The sequence below is a fragment of the Glycine soja genome, chromosome 7 (genome assembly GCF_004193775.1).
Source record: "Glycine soja cultivar W05 chromosome 7, ASM419377v2, whole genome shotgun sequence".
Classification (NCBI taxonomy): domain Eukaryota; kingdom Viridiplantae; phylum Streptophyta; class Magnoliopsida; order Fabales; family Fabaceae; genus Glycine; species Glycine soja.
The window spans coordinates 39,684,054-39,702,358 of NC_041008.1; the positions used below are offsets into that span (position 1 = coordinate 39,684,054).

Below are 18,305 nucleotides of genomic sequence, written 5' to 3' on the forward strand. Positions count from 1 at the left end.
ATATTTATATATGATATAAGGTTACTTTTCATCATTGATAAATTCTTTTAAAAATAATGAAATTAAATTTAAAAATGAAAATGAAAATAATAGATTGAGAAACTAAAGGTTAAGAAAAAACTCTAAAAACGTTCTTATTGAGGAAAAAAACCTTATAAATAATTTTTTTTTAAAGAATAACTCTTCAAAATGCTTTTATTTGTTCTCATTTATATACATATAGATGATATAAGGAGCAATGAAGACTATGTATAGGGCATTTGATGAGTTAGTAGAGATTGAAGTGGCTTGGAATCAAGTCAAGCTTGGTGATGTCTTTCACTCACCAGAGCAACTCCAGCGTCTTTATTCAAAGGTTCATCTCCTTAAGCACCTCAACCCTGACTCTATGATGATCTTCTATGGTTCTTTGATCGATGTCAACAACATAACCTTTAACTTCGTCACTGAATTGTTCACCTCCGACACCCTTAGAGAGTAATCAATCAGTTCTTGAACCTTGTTTACTAATCATGTAGCTTAAATTAACCATCTATATTTCATAAATTATATTATATTTGTGTTAACATACTATGTATTTATGTTTATAGGTGTAGGCAGAAGTACAAGAGAGTTGATATCAGAGCAGTTAAGAATTGGACTCGCCAGATTCTAAGTGGTTTAGAGTATTTACATAGCCATATCCTCCCTTGATACATAAAGATCTTAAATGTGGCAACATCTTTGTCAATGGCCATCAGGGGTGGGTCAAGATTGGTGACTTAGGCCCGGCAGCTATACTTAAAAGCTCCTAACATGCACACAGTGTCATAGGTAATTCAATATATGAAAGTGTGGTAACTTTTATTGCTTTGGTTCTTGAAAGTGCACATTTTTTTCAAAATTACTTCTCCAATTTGTCAACTTGGTTAGAAGTTAAACACATTAGACAAGATTGATTTTGGTTAAAATTAATTTTAAAGTTAAATTATATATATTTGAATGTTTTTATTTTAAAAGCAAGTTAGTATAGTAAAATTATTATTTTTTATCTAATATTAAAGTCACTTAAAGTTATTTCAATTCAAAGTCAATTTTATATCTAGAACCAAATTCTTTAATGTTGGATCAAACATCTCAATATTTACCTAAAATAAAATTAACTAGTATTTCATTGTGATTTTGGACGATTCAATATGAATCCAAACATGCACATCAACTTATAAACAATTTCATCTATCAAAGGATTGATTTGTACAAAATGAAAACTTTTTAGAACTATATGAAATCAAGTTTTAACTGGCAAGAATCAAATTGTCCATGATCAGAATCAGTAATCTAGACCTTGTTTCTATAAACTGAAATTTTGTGTTTGATGTGAACCATCAGCCACACCAGAATTTTGTGTTGCTTGGGTGACAGTTCAACCCACCATTTTGCAGCTCAACCTAATCACACTGGTATTTTCATTGCCCTGAAATGTATAAGTCTTTTTAATGCCTTAGTTTAATCAATTCAGAATATTATATGTTTTTAAGTAGAATAAAATGTTGTTTTTTTTTTGGGTGCATTAATATATTTAAGAAACACTTTTTTTTAGCTTATAAGTTTATGATAGGGTTATCTCCTTAAAATAGGGAATAGAATTAATATATAATTTAATATATTAAATTGTGTAATTTGAAGATTATTATTATTATTATTATTATTATTATTATTATTATTATTATTATTATTGTAAAAAATAATATTGATTGGTTTAAGACTGATGTTAAAGTCGTGAATTATATATAAATAAATTTATAATAAAATTATTAAAGCACGTGAATTATATGAGAATTAAAAGTACTACCTAAAAGTAATATTTTTCTTCTCAAATACATTGCATCAGGGTTGTTCTAGCACTAGTACATGCATTTGTTATATGCTTCCTAGCTACAATGTTTTTTAGTTATTGTACTTTTTTAACAAATTAAAAAAAAAAAAAGGAAAAAGAAGCAGGAGGAGGTGAAGACGAAACAACCCATATGATCATGCTTAACATTTCCATGGAGATTCCTGTAATATTTTTATTAAAAAGGGAGGGAGGGAGATTAAACAACTAGGATATCAAGAAGTGCCTCCGACAAATACCTAATCTTGTGTTGGATGACATTAACTTCTGTTCGTAATGTAATGTTTCAATTTGATTATATGACCATTCCAAGATGTCCTTCCTTCGTAAATTTGCCTTAATGCATGGTAATGTTCACTTCCTTTATTCTATAAGGCGAATGCAGTTTATAATCATGATTTTGCTAATATAGTTGTGGATTTTTAAGTTCCTCTTTAAGCTAGGATGCTTATGAAGCTTACAAGATAATGCAACTTAATCAAATATGTTACATTTGCCATGTGCAGTTTGGAAAACATCATATTTTTCAAATTATTAAATAGCTAAAAATTAATTGTATTTTGTTGAAGTGCAGCCTTAAGTTTGAGTAGTCCATCGTTTCAAGTTTGTACTCTTTACGCATCCGAAAAGTAAAGGACCCCTTTTGTTTTTTGTTTTTAAGATGGCAAAGTGTCGTCTTCTGAATGGAGAGGTTGATAATTAATTTGGAGATGTTGATATAAATTAGTTTTGGGGCGTTTTGACTTTTTTTTTTTGTTATTTTTGCGCGACCTATAAAGTAATATATCTATTGTTGAATTATGCTTGACAAGTAAGTTGTCTAAAGTAATAAAATTTAATTAAGTATGTGAAAACAACTTCTATAAATAAGTACCTTGTGATCGATGTCGGTTGGGACTTGCAACATTTTTCCACATAAATTTATTTAACCCTGGTTACAGCACGGATTGATTTGGACATCCCACCAAAATCCCCTCCATTTAACATTTTTATTGGGTTGTAGTGTAACTAACAAAGCAGTTGAATTAAATTTAATTAAAAGACCAGAAATATTCAATACCAAAACAATTTGCCGCTTAAATCAATTTTGGATTTTCATGTGTAGTTGTATATTGTAACTGCTTATATATGTATCAACTTCACCTCATTGAACGCATTCGTCGGGCTGATAGCAATAAATGTTAAGAGTTACTAACTCTCTAGATTTCCTTCTTTATTAGCTTAATAGGGACCCTCAATGAAATTACAAGATTAAAAAAATAACATCAAAATTTTAATATGCAAAACCGTCTTAGTATTTGAGGAGCATATAGGAAGAGTTCTCAATCATCTCATCAATAAAGTGATGGTTGAAGTATATAATAATAATAATAATAATAATAATAATAATAATAATAATAATAATATAATGGTTGAAAACTTGAAATATAACTCTTTTTTGAGGAGGCTAATACCTTCTTCACAAGCATATCAAATTACACAAATAATATAAAATAAAAGTCCAAATATATTCACAGGAACTTATGTAATACTCATAAAATAATAACTTTCACTAACTATAACTATTGGAACAACGATTTAATTGAAATGCAATAAAATAAAAAGCTAGGACATGAAGAAACATAAAGAGCAAAAGAGCAAGAAACTCTTTTAGATAATTTTTATAAACACTTGAAATATAGTAAAAATAGGCAAAATAACAATGGATAAAATAATAGAGATTGATTTCACTAAAGCACCTCCTCATGCAAATAAAGGTCACTCCTCTAGTTCAAAGTCCAATTATTATCTTCAACTCACAAAAATACCTAAACACCAATCCCTTGATGGAAAGAGTCTAAATTTTTCAACTAAACTATCAAATCCGTTGAATTAATTTAGCCAAGTAACTTGCTTTAAGAACAAGAGTTAAAAGATTACTAAGTAGTCTTACTTTATTCCTAGACACAAAACTCATTAGATGTTCTTCCCCATTTCTAAGTTCAAAGGCATTTTTCAATGATCATTCAAACCACAAAATCAAACAATGAGTAATCAAGCCAAAGTAAGCATTAACATAAAAGAGAATACTTAATAATGAACAATAAACATAGATTCATAACTTGAATATAAACATAAGGATGAACTCAATTACATCAATCCCCACAAAGAGTAAATCTAACTAGATAACTACAAGAAGAGAAGAAGATTCAAAAAATGAAAAAAAAAATTATGCACAAAATGACGAGAGTTGATAGGAAAGTCATAAAGAACAAATAAGAATTTTTCAGCCCCTCATATTACCCTAAATAGCTCCCCAAACCAAAGCTATCGAAATCTCCTTTAATTTGATCATTTATCCTTTGTTTCAACCTCACTTAAGCCACATCAACACTCCTATGCATGGTTATCAAACTCTCGAGTTTACGAGTTCACTTGTCTTTTGCGAGTTAACTCTTGAGTAAACTTTTTTTAGTAGACTCTGGGAAAACTCTATAAATTCTAAGTAAACTCGGTAGACTCTCGAGTTTACCACCGAGTCAACGAATTAGCAAGTTAAAAAAATTAGACCCAAATGTAAGTCATTTTTTATTATTTTTTGTCTGTTTAACATCCAACATACCTTCATTGAGTGTGTTATTCTCAAATACAAAATTTTCACCTTTAATAATATCAAACTCTTGTTTTCTAATAACGTCTGTAAGTTATTATCTAGTAGTGATGCATTATTACTATACTTGATTATTTAAATACTCTAGACATTATAATTTACTGTTTTGCTTTATTATATTGTTGAAATGTTTAATTAGTATGTTATTTATAGATATTTTGTTATTATTTTTATATGAAGTAGACTCTTACGAGTTTACGAGTTAAGTCCACAAATCGAGTCTATAGAACTCTCACGAATGTGTATAAATTCTCGAGTTTGATAAACTTACTCTTATGTCCAACTTCAGCTTTCTCATGCTCATGCTTAGGTGGACAACAAACAAATGTGTTTTTCTAACACTCTTAGGCCCGGTCTCAAATCTTTCAAGCCGACCTCATCTAGCAAAGAGGAAAATGATGACTTTATGCTTTCAAAATGTGCTTCCAAAGATGTGTGATTTGAACTTCCAAAACTATTTTTCCAAAATCTTTAATTCTTCTTCTTTTCCTACAATAAAACATCAAAAGCTAATAAAAATTATTAAAAGTTAAAGACATTAAACTTTCACCTAATTAATAGTTATATTAGCATAAAATTAATTAAAACAAAGTTCTAAATAATGAAAAATGTAAGATAAATGCTAAAATATATAATCATATAGCATTTATGAGAGGCTTAGCTATGTCTAATTGATAGAACTATTTTATATTACATTTTGAGTTTTATTTACAACTCATGACATATGTATAGCTTTCTATTGCAACACTTGGCAAAACCCTGTTTTGGAATGACATTTGACTTAATCCCCTTCTCACCTCCTCCTGATTCTGCATCTCTGAATTGAATCAGTACTTCTTATTTGCATGTCATTGGATTTCAGGGCAAAACCCTTACCATCTTGTATGTCTACGCTACATGGAATCCGTCCAACAAGTGAGTTAGTGAGTGAGATCTAATATAAATTTTAAGGAGAAAAATTCTTTAAATGAAAAAATTATGAGTCAGGCCTTTATATCATTAAATGCCACTTTTTCTTTTAAAAGGTTTAATTATTCATTTAATTTTGGTTTCTATAATTTTATGATTCATATTTTTTTAGTCTATATAGTTTGAAAGTATTTTTTTAGTTCATATAATTTATATTTTTTTTAATTTTTATAATTTGAAAGTGATTTTTTTAGTCCTTATAATTTACATTTTTATTCTCTTAGTCCCTAGTGATCTTTTTAGTTCCTATATTTTATATTTTAATTTTCTTTTAGTCCTTATCATCAAAATATGAATAATATTATCAATTACAATTAACTACAAAAATATTAACAAGTAATTTGTAACTAATTTATCGCAAGATAATTTACAATAAAAAATAGTTGATAATTTATAACTAATTATTTTTATATATTTTTTTGTAGTAAGAACTAAAAGATAACTAAAATACGAATTATAGAGACTAAAAAATCATTTTCAAACTATAGGAATTAAAAGAGAATTAATATACAAACTATAAAAACTATTTTTAAAGTATAAGGACTAAAAAAATATAAACTATAGGGACTAAAAAAATCGCTTTCAAACTATATGAACTAAAAATGTATGCATCATAAAATTATTGAGATCAAATAAGTCATTTAACCTTGTTAAAATTTGTAACCTTTTTTATTTTTATAAAAATTAATTGCAATTTTATTTTTATTGACAGGTTTAAAACTTATGCCATTAATTGCTTAATTTATCCTTTGGGCCGACCTGACACTGCATGCATGAATAAGCCACATTCTATGTCAGAACATAAGAATATATGCCTCTTCGTGGTTCCATATGCACATGGAGCCAAGATATCTCGCAGCTAACAAATATTATATCATCATAATTATATATACCAGTACTAGTTCGTTATCGTCAATGGCTGGTTTAATTTCTTGTTCAAAACAATACTATATGGTGAGGTATGTGACTGTAAGAGGAACAAGAGCGATTAATTGTGGAGCAATAATTGTTTTCAAGTCCAATAATCATGGATTGGAGGTGGCATTATTGGCTGTGGACATATGGAGTTAGCTTTGTGTTAATTAAATTTTTTATTAATATCATTTAATTCTTATAATTATATTTTTATTAAAGTGTTTTTATTAGAATTTGATATTAAGAAAATTGATTAATGATATTGGAACTTTATTAACAGTGTTTGTAAGCGATGATGCTGCCTAGAGAATCCGAGAGAAAAAGAACCATTTTTGTAGCAGCTTGCCCAGCTACAATGCACATAACAATAAAAAATATTTTTTTTCTTTATTTATATGTCAAATCACTTTAATTTAAATATTTTATTATTATTTTTTACATATTTCTCTTATACCAAATACCTTTTATTTCTCACCTTTTTATTTTATTTTTCTTTTCTGATCTACCTATTTCTCCTAATGGATAACTGGACAGGGTCTAGCGAGGAAAAGAAAGATTTCAGCTTCCGAGGTAATGATTCTATTCCCTATTCTTCACCTCTTGACTTTCACTTTGGATGTACTAATAAATTTTAATAATATCCCATCTACACCAATAATGGAACATTTCTTCCATGGTACTAACCATATCATATATCCACCAAAAGAAAAAACCCATATCATATGTTTTCATAAAGTTGTGTGGTCTCATTCCGGCCATGGATATCATTATCATGCACTTTTTTTTTGGATAACATCATGCACTTTTTTTTTTTCTCATACCTTTCCTTTTAATTCTATTTTTTTTCCTTAATATCCCCAACATTTTTCTTTCTCATTACATCAATTATTATATATGTAATACTTCACGGTCTCAAAATAAGTTTCATTCCAAATTATTTTATACAGATAAAGAAAAATTATAAATCCTTATCAATAAAGTTGTTATAATTAAATGAAAGATATTTTAAAAATATTATCATTTGAACATGAGTAAAATTAATTAGATTGATTATGTTTAAGTCCAAGATTTAAAATAACTTTTTTTATATATATGAATCTAAGGAAAGTATTAACATTAGATTAAAAAATAAAAGTAACATTTATTAGGAGTATCGGTGAAAAATAACAATTAATGATACATTGAAAAGTTATATGCCACACTTATTTTAGGACGAAGAGAGTATTTCCTTTCTTCTAGAATGAATACATTTTTTACCTTTGTAAAAAATTTTAAAATTAATTAATATTCTAACCTTTTAATGAGATATCAAAACATCTATTTTAATTTTGCTTTGTAATAAATAGTGTTCTCTTAAAATACTTAATAATACATCATTTATTGAAATTAAGAGAAAAAATAAGGATATTTTAATAAAATTATTTCCTATTTAATGTTAAACTTTTGGAATATTTATTTTTTGAACTGTGTAAAAAAAAACTTAAACGTCAGTTAAGGGACGGAAGAAATATTATTTTTCCTTTAATTTTATTTCTTTTTCATCCAACTCATCTTTAGTTGCAACAACTTATTAATTAGTATTATGTTTTATTTAAAGATACCTTTATAAATGTTGTCTTCCACTAGCCGTCACCAGGGACTAAATTTTGGGCTAAAACTTCCTACATCCCAAAAGTTTTTTACCAACACTTTTTTCATTATGAAAAAGGGTAATTTAGGATGTAAAAATACATTCTGAAATATTATTTTTCCGTAATAAAAGGGGATGTTAGCAAAAAAAAAATTTGAAGTGCAGGAAAAAGAACCCCTAAAATTTGTTGTATAACAACACAACCATGAGACTTATGATATGACCTCTCACTGTCCTTTGGACCTGATGGGCTTAATCAACAAAAAATTGTTGGGTCCAACAAGTAATCCTCAAATTGTTAGGTAAAACGGGTGAGCTGCTATGTTTAAACAAAATATTAACCATGCATTCAAATTCTTTTTAATTAGATTAGATCAAATTTTAGATTCTGTATTAAAAATTGATTCAATTAGAATAAAATTGAATTTTATCATGCATTCAAGATTATTCAATAATTAGTTATATAACCATGTATTCAAAAACTTATATGAAATCTAATGGTTACCTGAGTGCTGAAAAAGCTATTTCAAAAAATTTATTTGAATAAAATATAATTTCTTAAGCAAGTTATACAATGTTTATAAATAAAAAATTAAATAATTTTTAAGATGTTTTTATGTTATTTTTTTTATTAGAACTAATGTTTTGGTTGAATAAATGACAAACTTTATATACAAATTATAGATGTAAAAGTTAAGATAAATTATAATGTCTGAAAGAGAAAGATGAAAAACATAAATGCAAGTAATGAAATATAATTATAACTATGCTAATAATTTAGATACAACATGAGACTTCATTAATAATTTAAAATGACTTTTAGACACCAAAATGTATTACATAATTAAGTTCAGAAACCAAAATTTTAGTAATAAGTTAAATTTAAGGAGTAAAATAATAAATTGATAGATTTAAAGACTAAATTAAGAATACAACGGATAGATATATAACAATCACATGAATGATAAATTAATTATCATGTCATCACCAGAGATATTACATAAGTGTGCCTGCACGTTAAGAATAATGGATGAAATATAAAATCAATCATCACACTTTTCTTTTCATATTCAAAAGATGAAATTTTAATTTTTTTTTTATATTTGGGGGAACTAAATATGCGGGCAGGCTCACAGGACCAAAACGAGTATTTAGACAGTTTTTTTCCATCAAAATGAGTCCAAGAAAGATGGGAACTGAGTCTGATTTTATAGTTCAGTCCTTATAGTAAAATCATGCAAAATTAATTGTAGCAGTTGAACATTTCATTCTTTGCTCCAACTTTGGTGGAATCCCCACCATTCAGATTCAGTTTTCACCTCGATTCCATTCCATGACAAGCAACGCTATGCACCCCTTCAGAAACCCAAAACCATGCCTTTCACTGTTCCACCATCTTTTCAGATTCAGAATCACACCCACCACCAATTCCCCCTATCCAACAATCCCATCGAATCACTTCTCAACTGATTCTTCCACAACATACCCGACAACAACTAAAACGACAACCTCTGTTTCCATCGATGCAGGTTCTTCTAACCGCAAACCCATTAGTCTATGGCCAGGGATGTTCCATTCCCCTGCCATATACGCTCTCTGGGAAGCCAGATCTTCCGTTTTCGAAAACCCCGTTCTCTCCAATGGCCCCTCCGTTCTCAAAACACCCTCCCGGAGCAGGACTTGCATTTTCTATAACTTCTCAGAAGATCACATGCTTCGCGAGCAGTATAGGAATCCATGGAATCACATCAGGATGGGCAAGCTCGTCGAGGATTTCGACGCTCTAGCTGGTACCGTTGCGTTCAAGGTCCATTTCTTTTCTTTTTTTTTTTTTCCAAATTGAATTGTGGGTTTTGTTAGTTACGGGTTTAAATGTCTTGGGTTTTCATTATATTAATGAAACTGATTCAAAGTTCATTTTTTTTAATGGTCTGATTCAAAGTTCACGTTTAGAACAAACAGGGTAGAGCAAAATAGCTTTGTCTTAAATGTTTTTAGAATAAATTATCCTGACACATCCTCCTGAAGTTTCGTGAAATTGCATAAATTCTGCATGTTTTTTAACATTTACAACAACTTCCCTCCGGAGGAAAATGTTTTTCAAACAATTAAAGAGAGTTAGTTTAAGGTAGAAAAAAGAGGAGGATTTGTGCAATTTAATGAAACCTCATGAGTGTCATTGTAATTTACTAAACATTTTGTTTTGTGCCCATGACATTGATGTGGAGTATTTATCAGCTTTATTGATAACTAATCTTCTACCGTATCAAAGAACCTGACTGACCTTTTAGTGGGATCTTCCCTCCCAATCACGTTTAATAATAATGAAAAATAACTATGGAGAAGCAAAAAAATATATATATATCTTTACTAGGAGGGTAAAGTAAGTAATGTTGATCTTTGATAAGAAAATCAAGGATCAATATTACCCACACATGCATATTAAATTACGAATGTGTTTGAAACATCAACCGTTAGATTTTTTCTGTTAAGAAGTGTCTGTGGTGTGTGGCTTATAGTACTTGGGAAGATTTATTGTATTCATGAGTTTTGGATATTGAAGTTTATTCCCTCTCTTTTGAGCAGCATTGTTCTAATGAAGATGGCACGGCAAGACCCCTTCTATTGGTAACTGCTTCTGTTGACAAGATGGTTCTTAAGAAGCCAATCCATATTGAAGCTGATTTGACCATTGTGGGTGCTGTTTCCTGGGTTGGCCGGTCATCCATGGAGATTCAACTGGAATTGACTCAGTCCGCTCAAGGTGCTGCCGGATGAATACAAGTTGATTCTTTTTTCTTTGGCCGTTATTTTATGAGATTATGGTTTATCTTTTGATTATAATAGACAGTAAGTGGTTAGAACGCGACAGATGGCATGTTACTATATAGTATGTACATAATTGGAATCAGAGAAACTTGATTAGGGAACACACCATAGAGATGGAAATAGTGGTGTGTCTATCAGTTAGTGTGAACTTCGGCTATGATTGAATTACTATTAGATGATCTGACAACAGAATACAACATCTATTTATAGAGCAAAGATAATGAGGGCTATGTGGATGCAGCTGGCTAACCCATCTAGGTGCTAACTGACAAACTCTCACTCAACAATTAGTTACGGCCATTATTCAGTTATAACTAACAAAAGTTGGCTACTAACAACCATTAGAAATTTGAGCAAAATTGTGTCATGAACTTTGTTCAATTTTCTTTCGGCTAATCCATGTTTACTTTCCTTTAGTGAAGCATGTTATCAGAGTGTGGTCTTGTAAGAATGCAAAAGTAAGAACCTCAACAGCTTCATTTAATCTCCAAACAAGCATTGACATTGCTTGTCACTTTAATATGTCAGAAATCGTGGACTTAATCGTTAGTATAATTGAATAATTACTGTCAAAAAATTTTGGTTATAATTTTTTTCCCAAATTGGTGGTGCAAAACCTGTATGGTTTATTACATAGACTGTTAAATCCACCCTAGTATCCTGCCTTTTGTGTACATTGTTTTGTAGCTTACTGTTCTTACAAACTTACATGCTGCTGTAAATAAAATGAAAAGAGTCAGACAACATATAGAAATGTTGACTAAAAGCCTGTTCAAGATGTTCTAGTTATATAAGCTCAAATCACATCTTTTTAGTGTTGTCTTTTAATCCTCTACCAGTTCAGCATGGCATCTGTTACCACTTACCAGCGATTAATTCCTTACCTGACAGGCTGACACTGAAACTTGGTGACAGGGAATCCCAATATCTCAAGCTCACCTGCACTTGTAGCTAACTTCACATTTGTGGCTCGCGACTCCGCCACTGGAAAAGCAGCCCCAATCAACCAGATCTCACCTGAAAGTGAGCAAGAAAGATTGCTCTGGGAAGAAGCAGAAGAGAGGAACAAATTTAGGAAAAGAATGAAACAAGAACAGAAACATGGAGAGAGTGAAGACCCTGCTAGGCTCAAAGCACTACTGGCCGAAGGGCGTATCTTCTGTGACATGCCAGCATTGGCCAACAGAGATAGTGTCCTGATGAAGGATACTTGCCTACAGAACTCTTTTATCTGTCAGCCACAGCAAAGAAACATCCATGGTCGTATCTTTGGAGGATTCTTGATGAGAAGAGCGTTTGAACTTGCCTTTTCAACTGCTTATGCCTTTGCTGGTGCAGCACCTCATTTCCTAGAAGTTGATCATGTTGATTTTTTTAAACCTGTAAGTACTCATCACAGACACTATTTGTTCTAAATATTTAATGAACTGCATTTCCTCATTTCCTGAATGGTATTGATGTTAAAATCAGTTGTACCTTCTGGAAGTTTTCTTTCATCAATGAAATTGTCTAGGGGAACAGAATCATCATGACCTCATTTATGTGATTTTCTTTTTCTGATGACCTACTTTGTTTATTTTCATATTATCATCAATTTGGATTATTTAGCACCTTTTGATAAAGTTTATATATCAATAGAAAAGAACAATTTTATTGACATTTAAACAGGACATTCAACTGAAAACAACTTGATGATGCAGGTGGACGTTGGAAATTTCCTTCGTCTCAAGTCTTGTGTTCTGTACACGGAACTTGACAACATAGCTGAACCCCTGGTGAATGTGGAAGTTGTTGCACATGTGACAAAGCCTGAGCACCGCTCAAGTGAGGTGAGCACTATAATTATAATATAATATGAAATATTTACTTAAAGTTTCTGGATACACATAAATTTCCTTCTCATAAAATTTTAGTAATGGAAAGATGTATCAGAAAAGTTGTCTTCTGTGATTTTTTTGTTTTTTTCAGTGAGAGCAAAGAGTTCCATGGAGTGTTGTCAGCAAATTCCTGTCTAATTTTATTTTGTTACAATTACTCAATTAGGATGGATAATAATTAGTAAGCTAACATCAAATTATATATCTATTATCTATCGAGGATCTAACTCAGTTGGTTGAATAAAGTATAAAGTATGCAAGTTTTTGTAAACCCTTTGGTACAATAATAATACTTGTCTTCGATTCCCACAAATAAAATAAAATAAAAAATTATATAACTATTATCTAATGGAATACAAAAATGAATGCCTCATTTTCATTTGAGATTCACATGTTCATATATCTAGTAATTTTCATTTCATTCCATGCTCTTCTTAAAACAGGTATCTAACAGATTCTACTTCACATTTGGTGTTGATCCTGTGGCCATTAAAAATGGGTTGAGGCTTCTACATGTTGTTCCTGCTACAGAAGAGGAAGCACGGAAGGTGCTTGAACGCATGGATGCTGAGAACCTGAGTTTGGTTAAAAAAGATGGTAATCTAAACGTTGTCAAGGAGAACAAGTGTACGGAGAAAACAAATCTCTGATATAGCACCTGTAGAACTTTCTTAGTAGTTGTGGATTGAACTACAGAGCGATTTTGAAGGGTTTTTTTTTTTTTTTTTCCATTCACGATTAGAGGTAAAAAGATAATAGCTTCTCTTGGTGGTTCAATAGAGGAGGCAACACAATTCTCAAACCTTTAGAAATCAATAATAATAATCGCAATTTCCTTAATCAACGTGTCAAACACCTCAAGTCTTCGAATAGCTATGAGAAAGAGACAATGTTTCTTTCATCACGAATATTAATATTTACAGATGATGACATTTAAGACTGCATTGACTCCTTCCTTTGATAGATAGTAACACTTGATGATGCCATTGCCACTCACTGTGGCCACAACACACTAAAGTCCAAACTGAAGTCACAATCCTATATTTCCCAGTATCAGAGTCTGGTTAGATTTAATGTTCTTGGTAGTAAAAGTCACTGGCAAAAATGGCATCTTTCTAAAAACTAGAGACTTTTACAATTGAAACAACTTTTATTATGGTGCCCCACATACAACTTGTGTATTAGTAATTTCAACTTATTCACACAATCCTCAATTTACGAAAGTTAAGAAAAAAGCAAATCTAAAATTTGTCATTGATCATTTGTGAATACAAATATAGAGAAGCAGCCAACCTAGCACAAAAGTAGAAAAGAATGCACTCATTATATAATCTAGGCAGTAAAACATATACAGAGCTACATAGGCAGGAAAACAAGAGCTATGATAGCATGAGCTTTGTTTCATCATCATAGGGGTAAAGCTGGGTTTCTGGTTCAGTGAGATTTGAGTGAAAATGTCACTTCACATGATAATATTTGGATGATGAAAATCCAACCCATCAATGACCAAACATGCCCAAACTACTTCAACCTGTTACATCTGGGTCAGATTGGCTTTGAGAGGTTAATCAGATTCAGAGGAATCAGATGGTTGCTTACCAATAATTTCAGGGAAAAAGGTTTGCATTATAGGATTTGCAGGCATTACAGATTGACGGGAACCAACCAACGTCCTCTCATTTACTTTACCAATTTCCTTGCAAACACCATCTAGGATTGAAAGGAAATCCCTCACAACCATGAAAATTCTAAATGGATGAGCTTCTTCCTTTGCTGAATTTCCATGGAAATACTCAGTTATCTCCTTCACTGAAGAGAGGGCATTTTTCTCTTGGCCCTGGATTGTTGAAATCTCTTGCTCTCCCCTCTCCAAGAAACATTTCATTGCGTCAGAAAATTTTTGGTTAGTTTCTTTCAAAGGTGACTCCTCGTTCAATTTTACAACTTGCACAATTTTTTCGATTCCTCTGGCAAGTTTAGCAACATCACTACTGAGCATGTCCGAATCCATAGCAGCTGTTTTCTTAACATTGGTGAGCTCCCCACTCAAACCTGAAACAACTTGCAGACCAAGCTTTTTGAAGTCAACCTCATCTTGAAGAGTATATTGGTGGTCATTGTCAGCGGCATGGTTATTGTTAGAACCAGAAATATGAGAACCCTCAGTTCTAACAATTTCCCATACAACGAAATGTAAGAGAGTGGTCTTTCCATCAGTCCCTTTAATATCAACTAACTTCAAAAGTGTGTCCAGTTTGAACGCATGAGCATCACCACGATTGGTTCCAACATTCATTCGATTTCCTGTTCTGAGAACAGCTTCGAGTATCTTCAGAAACATGCGGCTTTTCCTTAATTCCTCACAGGCCACCTGTGGAAAAGGATGAAATACGAGAACCACGGGTACATTGGTAAAAATTGATATCAGTCAGGCTACACATACAAGTCTGTTTTGTGTTTCCTAATCACAATGGAAAAAGGATCATTTTGGAGATTTCTATCTAGGGTAATCTTTTTTTTTAAAAAAAAGGATAATACTGTGGACGCTAGAATAAAAAATGAGCTGAAAATTCAGCTCCTTTGATACTGAATATAAACATAAAATGAGATTTTGGAAAGCTAGAATAACAAGCTGAAAATATTACCAACATTTAGCTCCTTTGATACTGAAAGGTCAATCTGGTTCATAATATCCCAAAACACATTTAAGAAAACAAAATGATCAAATTGAGAGAGATAAATGAGATCAGAATATATATACCTCCAGAGTTTCAAAGGACTTCTTAAGATATTCTAATTCAGAATCAAAGTTTGCAATGTAGAGCATAGCATCCACTCTCTTAAAAGCAAAAGGTATATCAAGCACGACTTTAAGAAATTTCTCAGCCGGGCCAAGCTTGAAGGGCGATTCATCTTGAAACTCCTTCAGCTTCGATTCTTCATCTTTAGTTGGAGCCATCTTCAATAAACTTTCAAGAAGTTCCGTCCCCAACGTATCACAATTGCCTATAGACAGCAAAATGAGGCTTAAACATTTCCCCCAAAAACATACAGCCACTAACGAGGAGAAAAAGAAGAAGATAAACAGAGTTTAACAAGGAACAACGTTGCATAACTTTTCTTATAGTAGGAGCAAAGTTTGATGTTGAGCCATAAGACCATGAACTACACAAAAAAGCAGTAAAGACCAATGAAGAATACAAATAATAAATAAGTTTTACATGCCATTCCGTGATTGATACATAAACAAGAACACAATAGGCATATACACGTGCATAATGATAATAAAATGACAACAAAGCATAAGCAGTGCAGTATAAAAAAATTACAAAAAGAACTACATCTTTATGTTTAAAATAAAATAAATTGGTAGAAACTGTGAGCATAGAAGACAAAGTGGATCATCACCTTCCCTAAGAGCATCACAAACTTCATCAATAGTCACATTCAGCGCTCTAAGCAAAATGGCAATGTTCTGAGACTTCTTAGGGTCAAGCACCCTATTCTCCAAGGGCATTGGAGACGCAGAATGAACTACTTGACGCCGAGGATTATGATTATCTCTAATCGCAACACCGAAACCCTCCTTGGAATTATTATTATTATTATTTACCATGAAAAGTGTTTCAATCATGTCCTCGTTCAACCTGCACCACGAATCATTAAAACAAAACCCAACACAAGTAACAACATATAAACATAATATATATATATATATATATATATATATATATATATATATATGTGTGTGTGTGTGTGTGTGTGTGTGTGTGTGTGTAAAACATTATTTGAGAAAGTCGAATGACGTAAACATGTCTTACTGAAAAGAACTTGGTCCCAAGCGATCCCAAACCATGACCCTGTCCGAGCTGGCCTTAACTTTGTCCCAATGTAAAGCTTTCAACTTTGGCTTCGGAGTCTCCTCACTCTCGTTCCTAAAAGTAACACTTTTATCAACCGGAGCCTCCCAAAACTGCGGCGGTGGCGGAGGAGGTGGCGGCGGAGGAGTAGGTAAATCGGTGGCCGCTGGAGAATTTTTCCTCTGAGATGGAACATGCCATTCTTCCCTCGGAGAAGAAGAGGATGAAGAGAAAGAAGGGGAAGCAGGGTTGTTGTTCGGTGGCAATGATTTAACACTTGGGGGGCTGAAATTCAGAGAAGGGGAACGAGAAAAAGAGAGTGAATTGGAGCGTGGGTAAGAAGGGGTTCGAGAAGTGAAGCTTCTGGAACCGAATTTATCCACGTGGAAAACACGTGAGCTGGAAGCAACAACACCAGAAGGAGAAGGAGAACTCTTTTGTTGTTTGTTAATTTTCCCACCAGAAGAACCACTTGGAGAAAAAAACTGTTCTTCTTCTTCTTCTTCTTCATTTTCCTTTTCTATGATATCTTTATCATTATTCTCTTCTTCAGTGGTCCATGGTTTGAATTTGTGACGTGGCAATGGCGGCAGCGGGTTGAGCTCTGGCGAGTCGCCGAGTTTCTGATACGGTGGCCGAAAACTTTCATGGTGGCTGGAGCTTGAGTCAGTGGTTGCTGTTGTTGTAGTTGAGGTGGTGGTGGTGGTTACGGAGTTCGCCACCGTGCCGAGGTAGAGAAGCTCCGATGTGGGACTCGTTTTGCCGCGGGGTTTACGTTCGGCGCCGTCGGAGGCGGCGGTGTTCGGCGGGAACAGGCGGAGGCTGTCCGATCTCGAGGCCTTGTCGTCGTCGTCGTCGTTGACATCAGAGGAGGAGTGTGTGCGGCGGCGGTGGTGGAGGAGGAAGGCGGCGGCGGCGGCGAGGAGGGCGATTGAGCAAAGAGAGAGGGAGACGGCGAGGGCAGCGGCGGAGCGGTGGTGACGGGAGATGGGGCGGGGGAGAAGGAGGGAGGAGATGTTGGCCGGAAAAGTAGCGAGGACGGCGGGGGAAGGTGGCAGTGGCGGAGAATGGTAGGAAGGGAAGAAAGATTTCTGCGGCGGTGGTGGTGAAGAAGATGAAATAGAAGAAAATGGAAGCTTGGGTTGTAGATGTTGTTGCTTCGGTTGAGGCTCAGGAGATAAATAGCTTGGAGCTTGTGCTGGCGGAACAGATATTCTCGGAAAAAGTGGTTGATGGAGAACACGGCGAGGCTGTGAAAAAGAAGAAGAACAAGAAGAAGAAGTGAGTAAAAGTGATAACAAGAGAACTAGAATGTTGAAGGGTGCACACATGATTGTTGTTGTGGTGGTGGTGTGAGAGTCAGAATAATAATGTTGGTGTTGGAGTTAATGAAGTAATCAAAGGGAGAGAGACTGGTGGAGGAAGAAAAAAGACTGGTAGGAATGTAAGTGGTGAAAATATGTAGTTCTGGCTAGATGTTATTTTAATTACCAAGTATTTATCAATTTTATTAATAAATATAATTCAGGGTCTCTCATAATAATTATCTTCTATGTGTGTTTGTTTCAATGCAGAGAGTAAAAAAAAAAAAAGCATGATATTGTGTTGGAGTTGGAGAAATAGGAGTACTTGTTGTTATGACTGTGAAGGTGGAAAATCTGCGTGCGGGTTCTTAAAGGGTGAAGAAGATGATGAGTAGTTT

The 18,305-nt window shown here is 32.8% G+C and overlaps 3 protein-coding genes across 3 annotated transcripts; 2 read left to right on the forward strand and 1 right to left on the reverse strand.

Annotated features, from left to right (window-relative positions):
• The first annotated feature begins 238 nt into the window (after window positions 1–238).
• On the forward strand, window positions 239–693 carry LOC114420680 (probable serine/threonine-protein kinase WNK5). The gene is made up of 2 exons (XM_028386511.1): window positions 239–477; window positions 591–693. Exons 1-2 carry the CDS (start codon window positions 239–241, stop codon window positions 691–693), a joined length of 342 nt encoding a protein of 113 aa, XP_028242312.1.
• An 8,497-nt stretch (window positions 694–9,190) lies between these two features.
• On the forward strand, window positions 9,191–13,559 carry LOC114419624 (acyl-coenzyme A thioesterase 9, mitochondrial-like). The gene is made up of 5 exons (XM_028385346.1): window positions 9,191–9,844; window positions 10,624–10,801; window positions 11,782–12,248; window positions 12,567–12,695; window positions 13,187–13,559. The coding sequence occupies exons 1-5, from the start codon at window positions 9,371–9,373 to the stop codon at window positions 13,391–13,393; spliced, it is 1,455 nt and encodes a 484-aa protein (XP_028241147.1). The 5' UTR covers window positions 9,191–9,370; the 3' UTR covers window positions 13,394–13,559.
• Window positions 13,560–13,962: 403 nt separating this feature from the next.
• LOC114419622 (formin-like protein 2) lies at window positions 13,963–18,039 on the reverse strand. Its single transcript, XM_028385345.1, has 4 exons — window positions 16,565–18,039; window positions 16,152–16,390; window positions 15,505–15,749; window positions 13,963–15,114 (listed from the first exon to the last, which is right to left on the reverse strand). The coding sequence occupies exons 1-4, from the start codon at window positions 17,932–17,934 to the stop codon at window positions 14,308–14,310; spliced, it is 2,661 nt and encodes an 886-aa protein (XP_028241146.1). The 5' UTR covers window positions 17,935–18,039; the 3' UTR covers window positions 13,963–14,307.
• Between the last annotated feature and the right edge of the window lie 266 nt (window positions 18,040–18,305).

What these genes read in the sequence shown, in the direction of transcription:
- LOC114420680 (XM_028386511.1), top strand. Translation starts at nt 239, where the DNA reads ATGAAGACTATGTATAGGGCATTTGATGAGTTAGTAGAGATTGAAGTG. An exon ending in ACCTCCGACACCCTTAGAGA is followed by an intron (nt 478 to 590) that starts GTAATCAATCAG and finishes TTATGTTTATAG; the next exon opens with GTGTAGGCAGAAGTACAAGA.
- LOC114419624 (XM_028385346.1), top strand. Translation starts at nt 9,371, where the DNA reads ATGACAAGCAACGCTATGCACCCCTTCAGAAACCCAAAACCATGCCTT. An exon ending in CTGGTACCGTTGCGTTCAAG is followed by an intron (nt 9,845 to 10,623) that starts GTCCATTTCTTT and finishes TCTTTTGAGCAG; the next exon opens with CATTGTTCTAATGAAGATGG. An exon ending in ATTGACTCAGTCCGCTCAAG is followed by an intron (nt 10,802 to 11,781) that starts GTGCTGCCGGAT and finishes ACTTGGTGACAG; the next exon opens with GGAATCCCAATATCTCAAGC.
- LOC114419622 (XM_028385345.1), bottom strand. Translation starts at nt 17,934, where the DNA reads ATGTGTGCACCCTTCAACATTCTAGTTCTCTTGTTATCACTTTTACTC. An exon ending in TTGTGATGCTCTTAGGGAAG is followed by an intron (nt 15,750 to 16,151) that starts GTGATGATCCAC and finishes TGCTGTCTATAG; the next exon opens with GCAATTGTGATACGTTGGGG. An exon ending in AGTCCTTTGAAACTCTGGAG is followed by an intron (nt 15,115 to 15,504) that starts GTATATATATTC and finishes CCTTTTCCACAG; the next exon opens with GTGGCCTGTGAGGAATTAAG.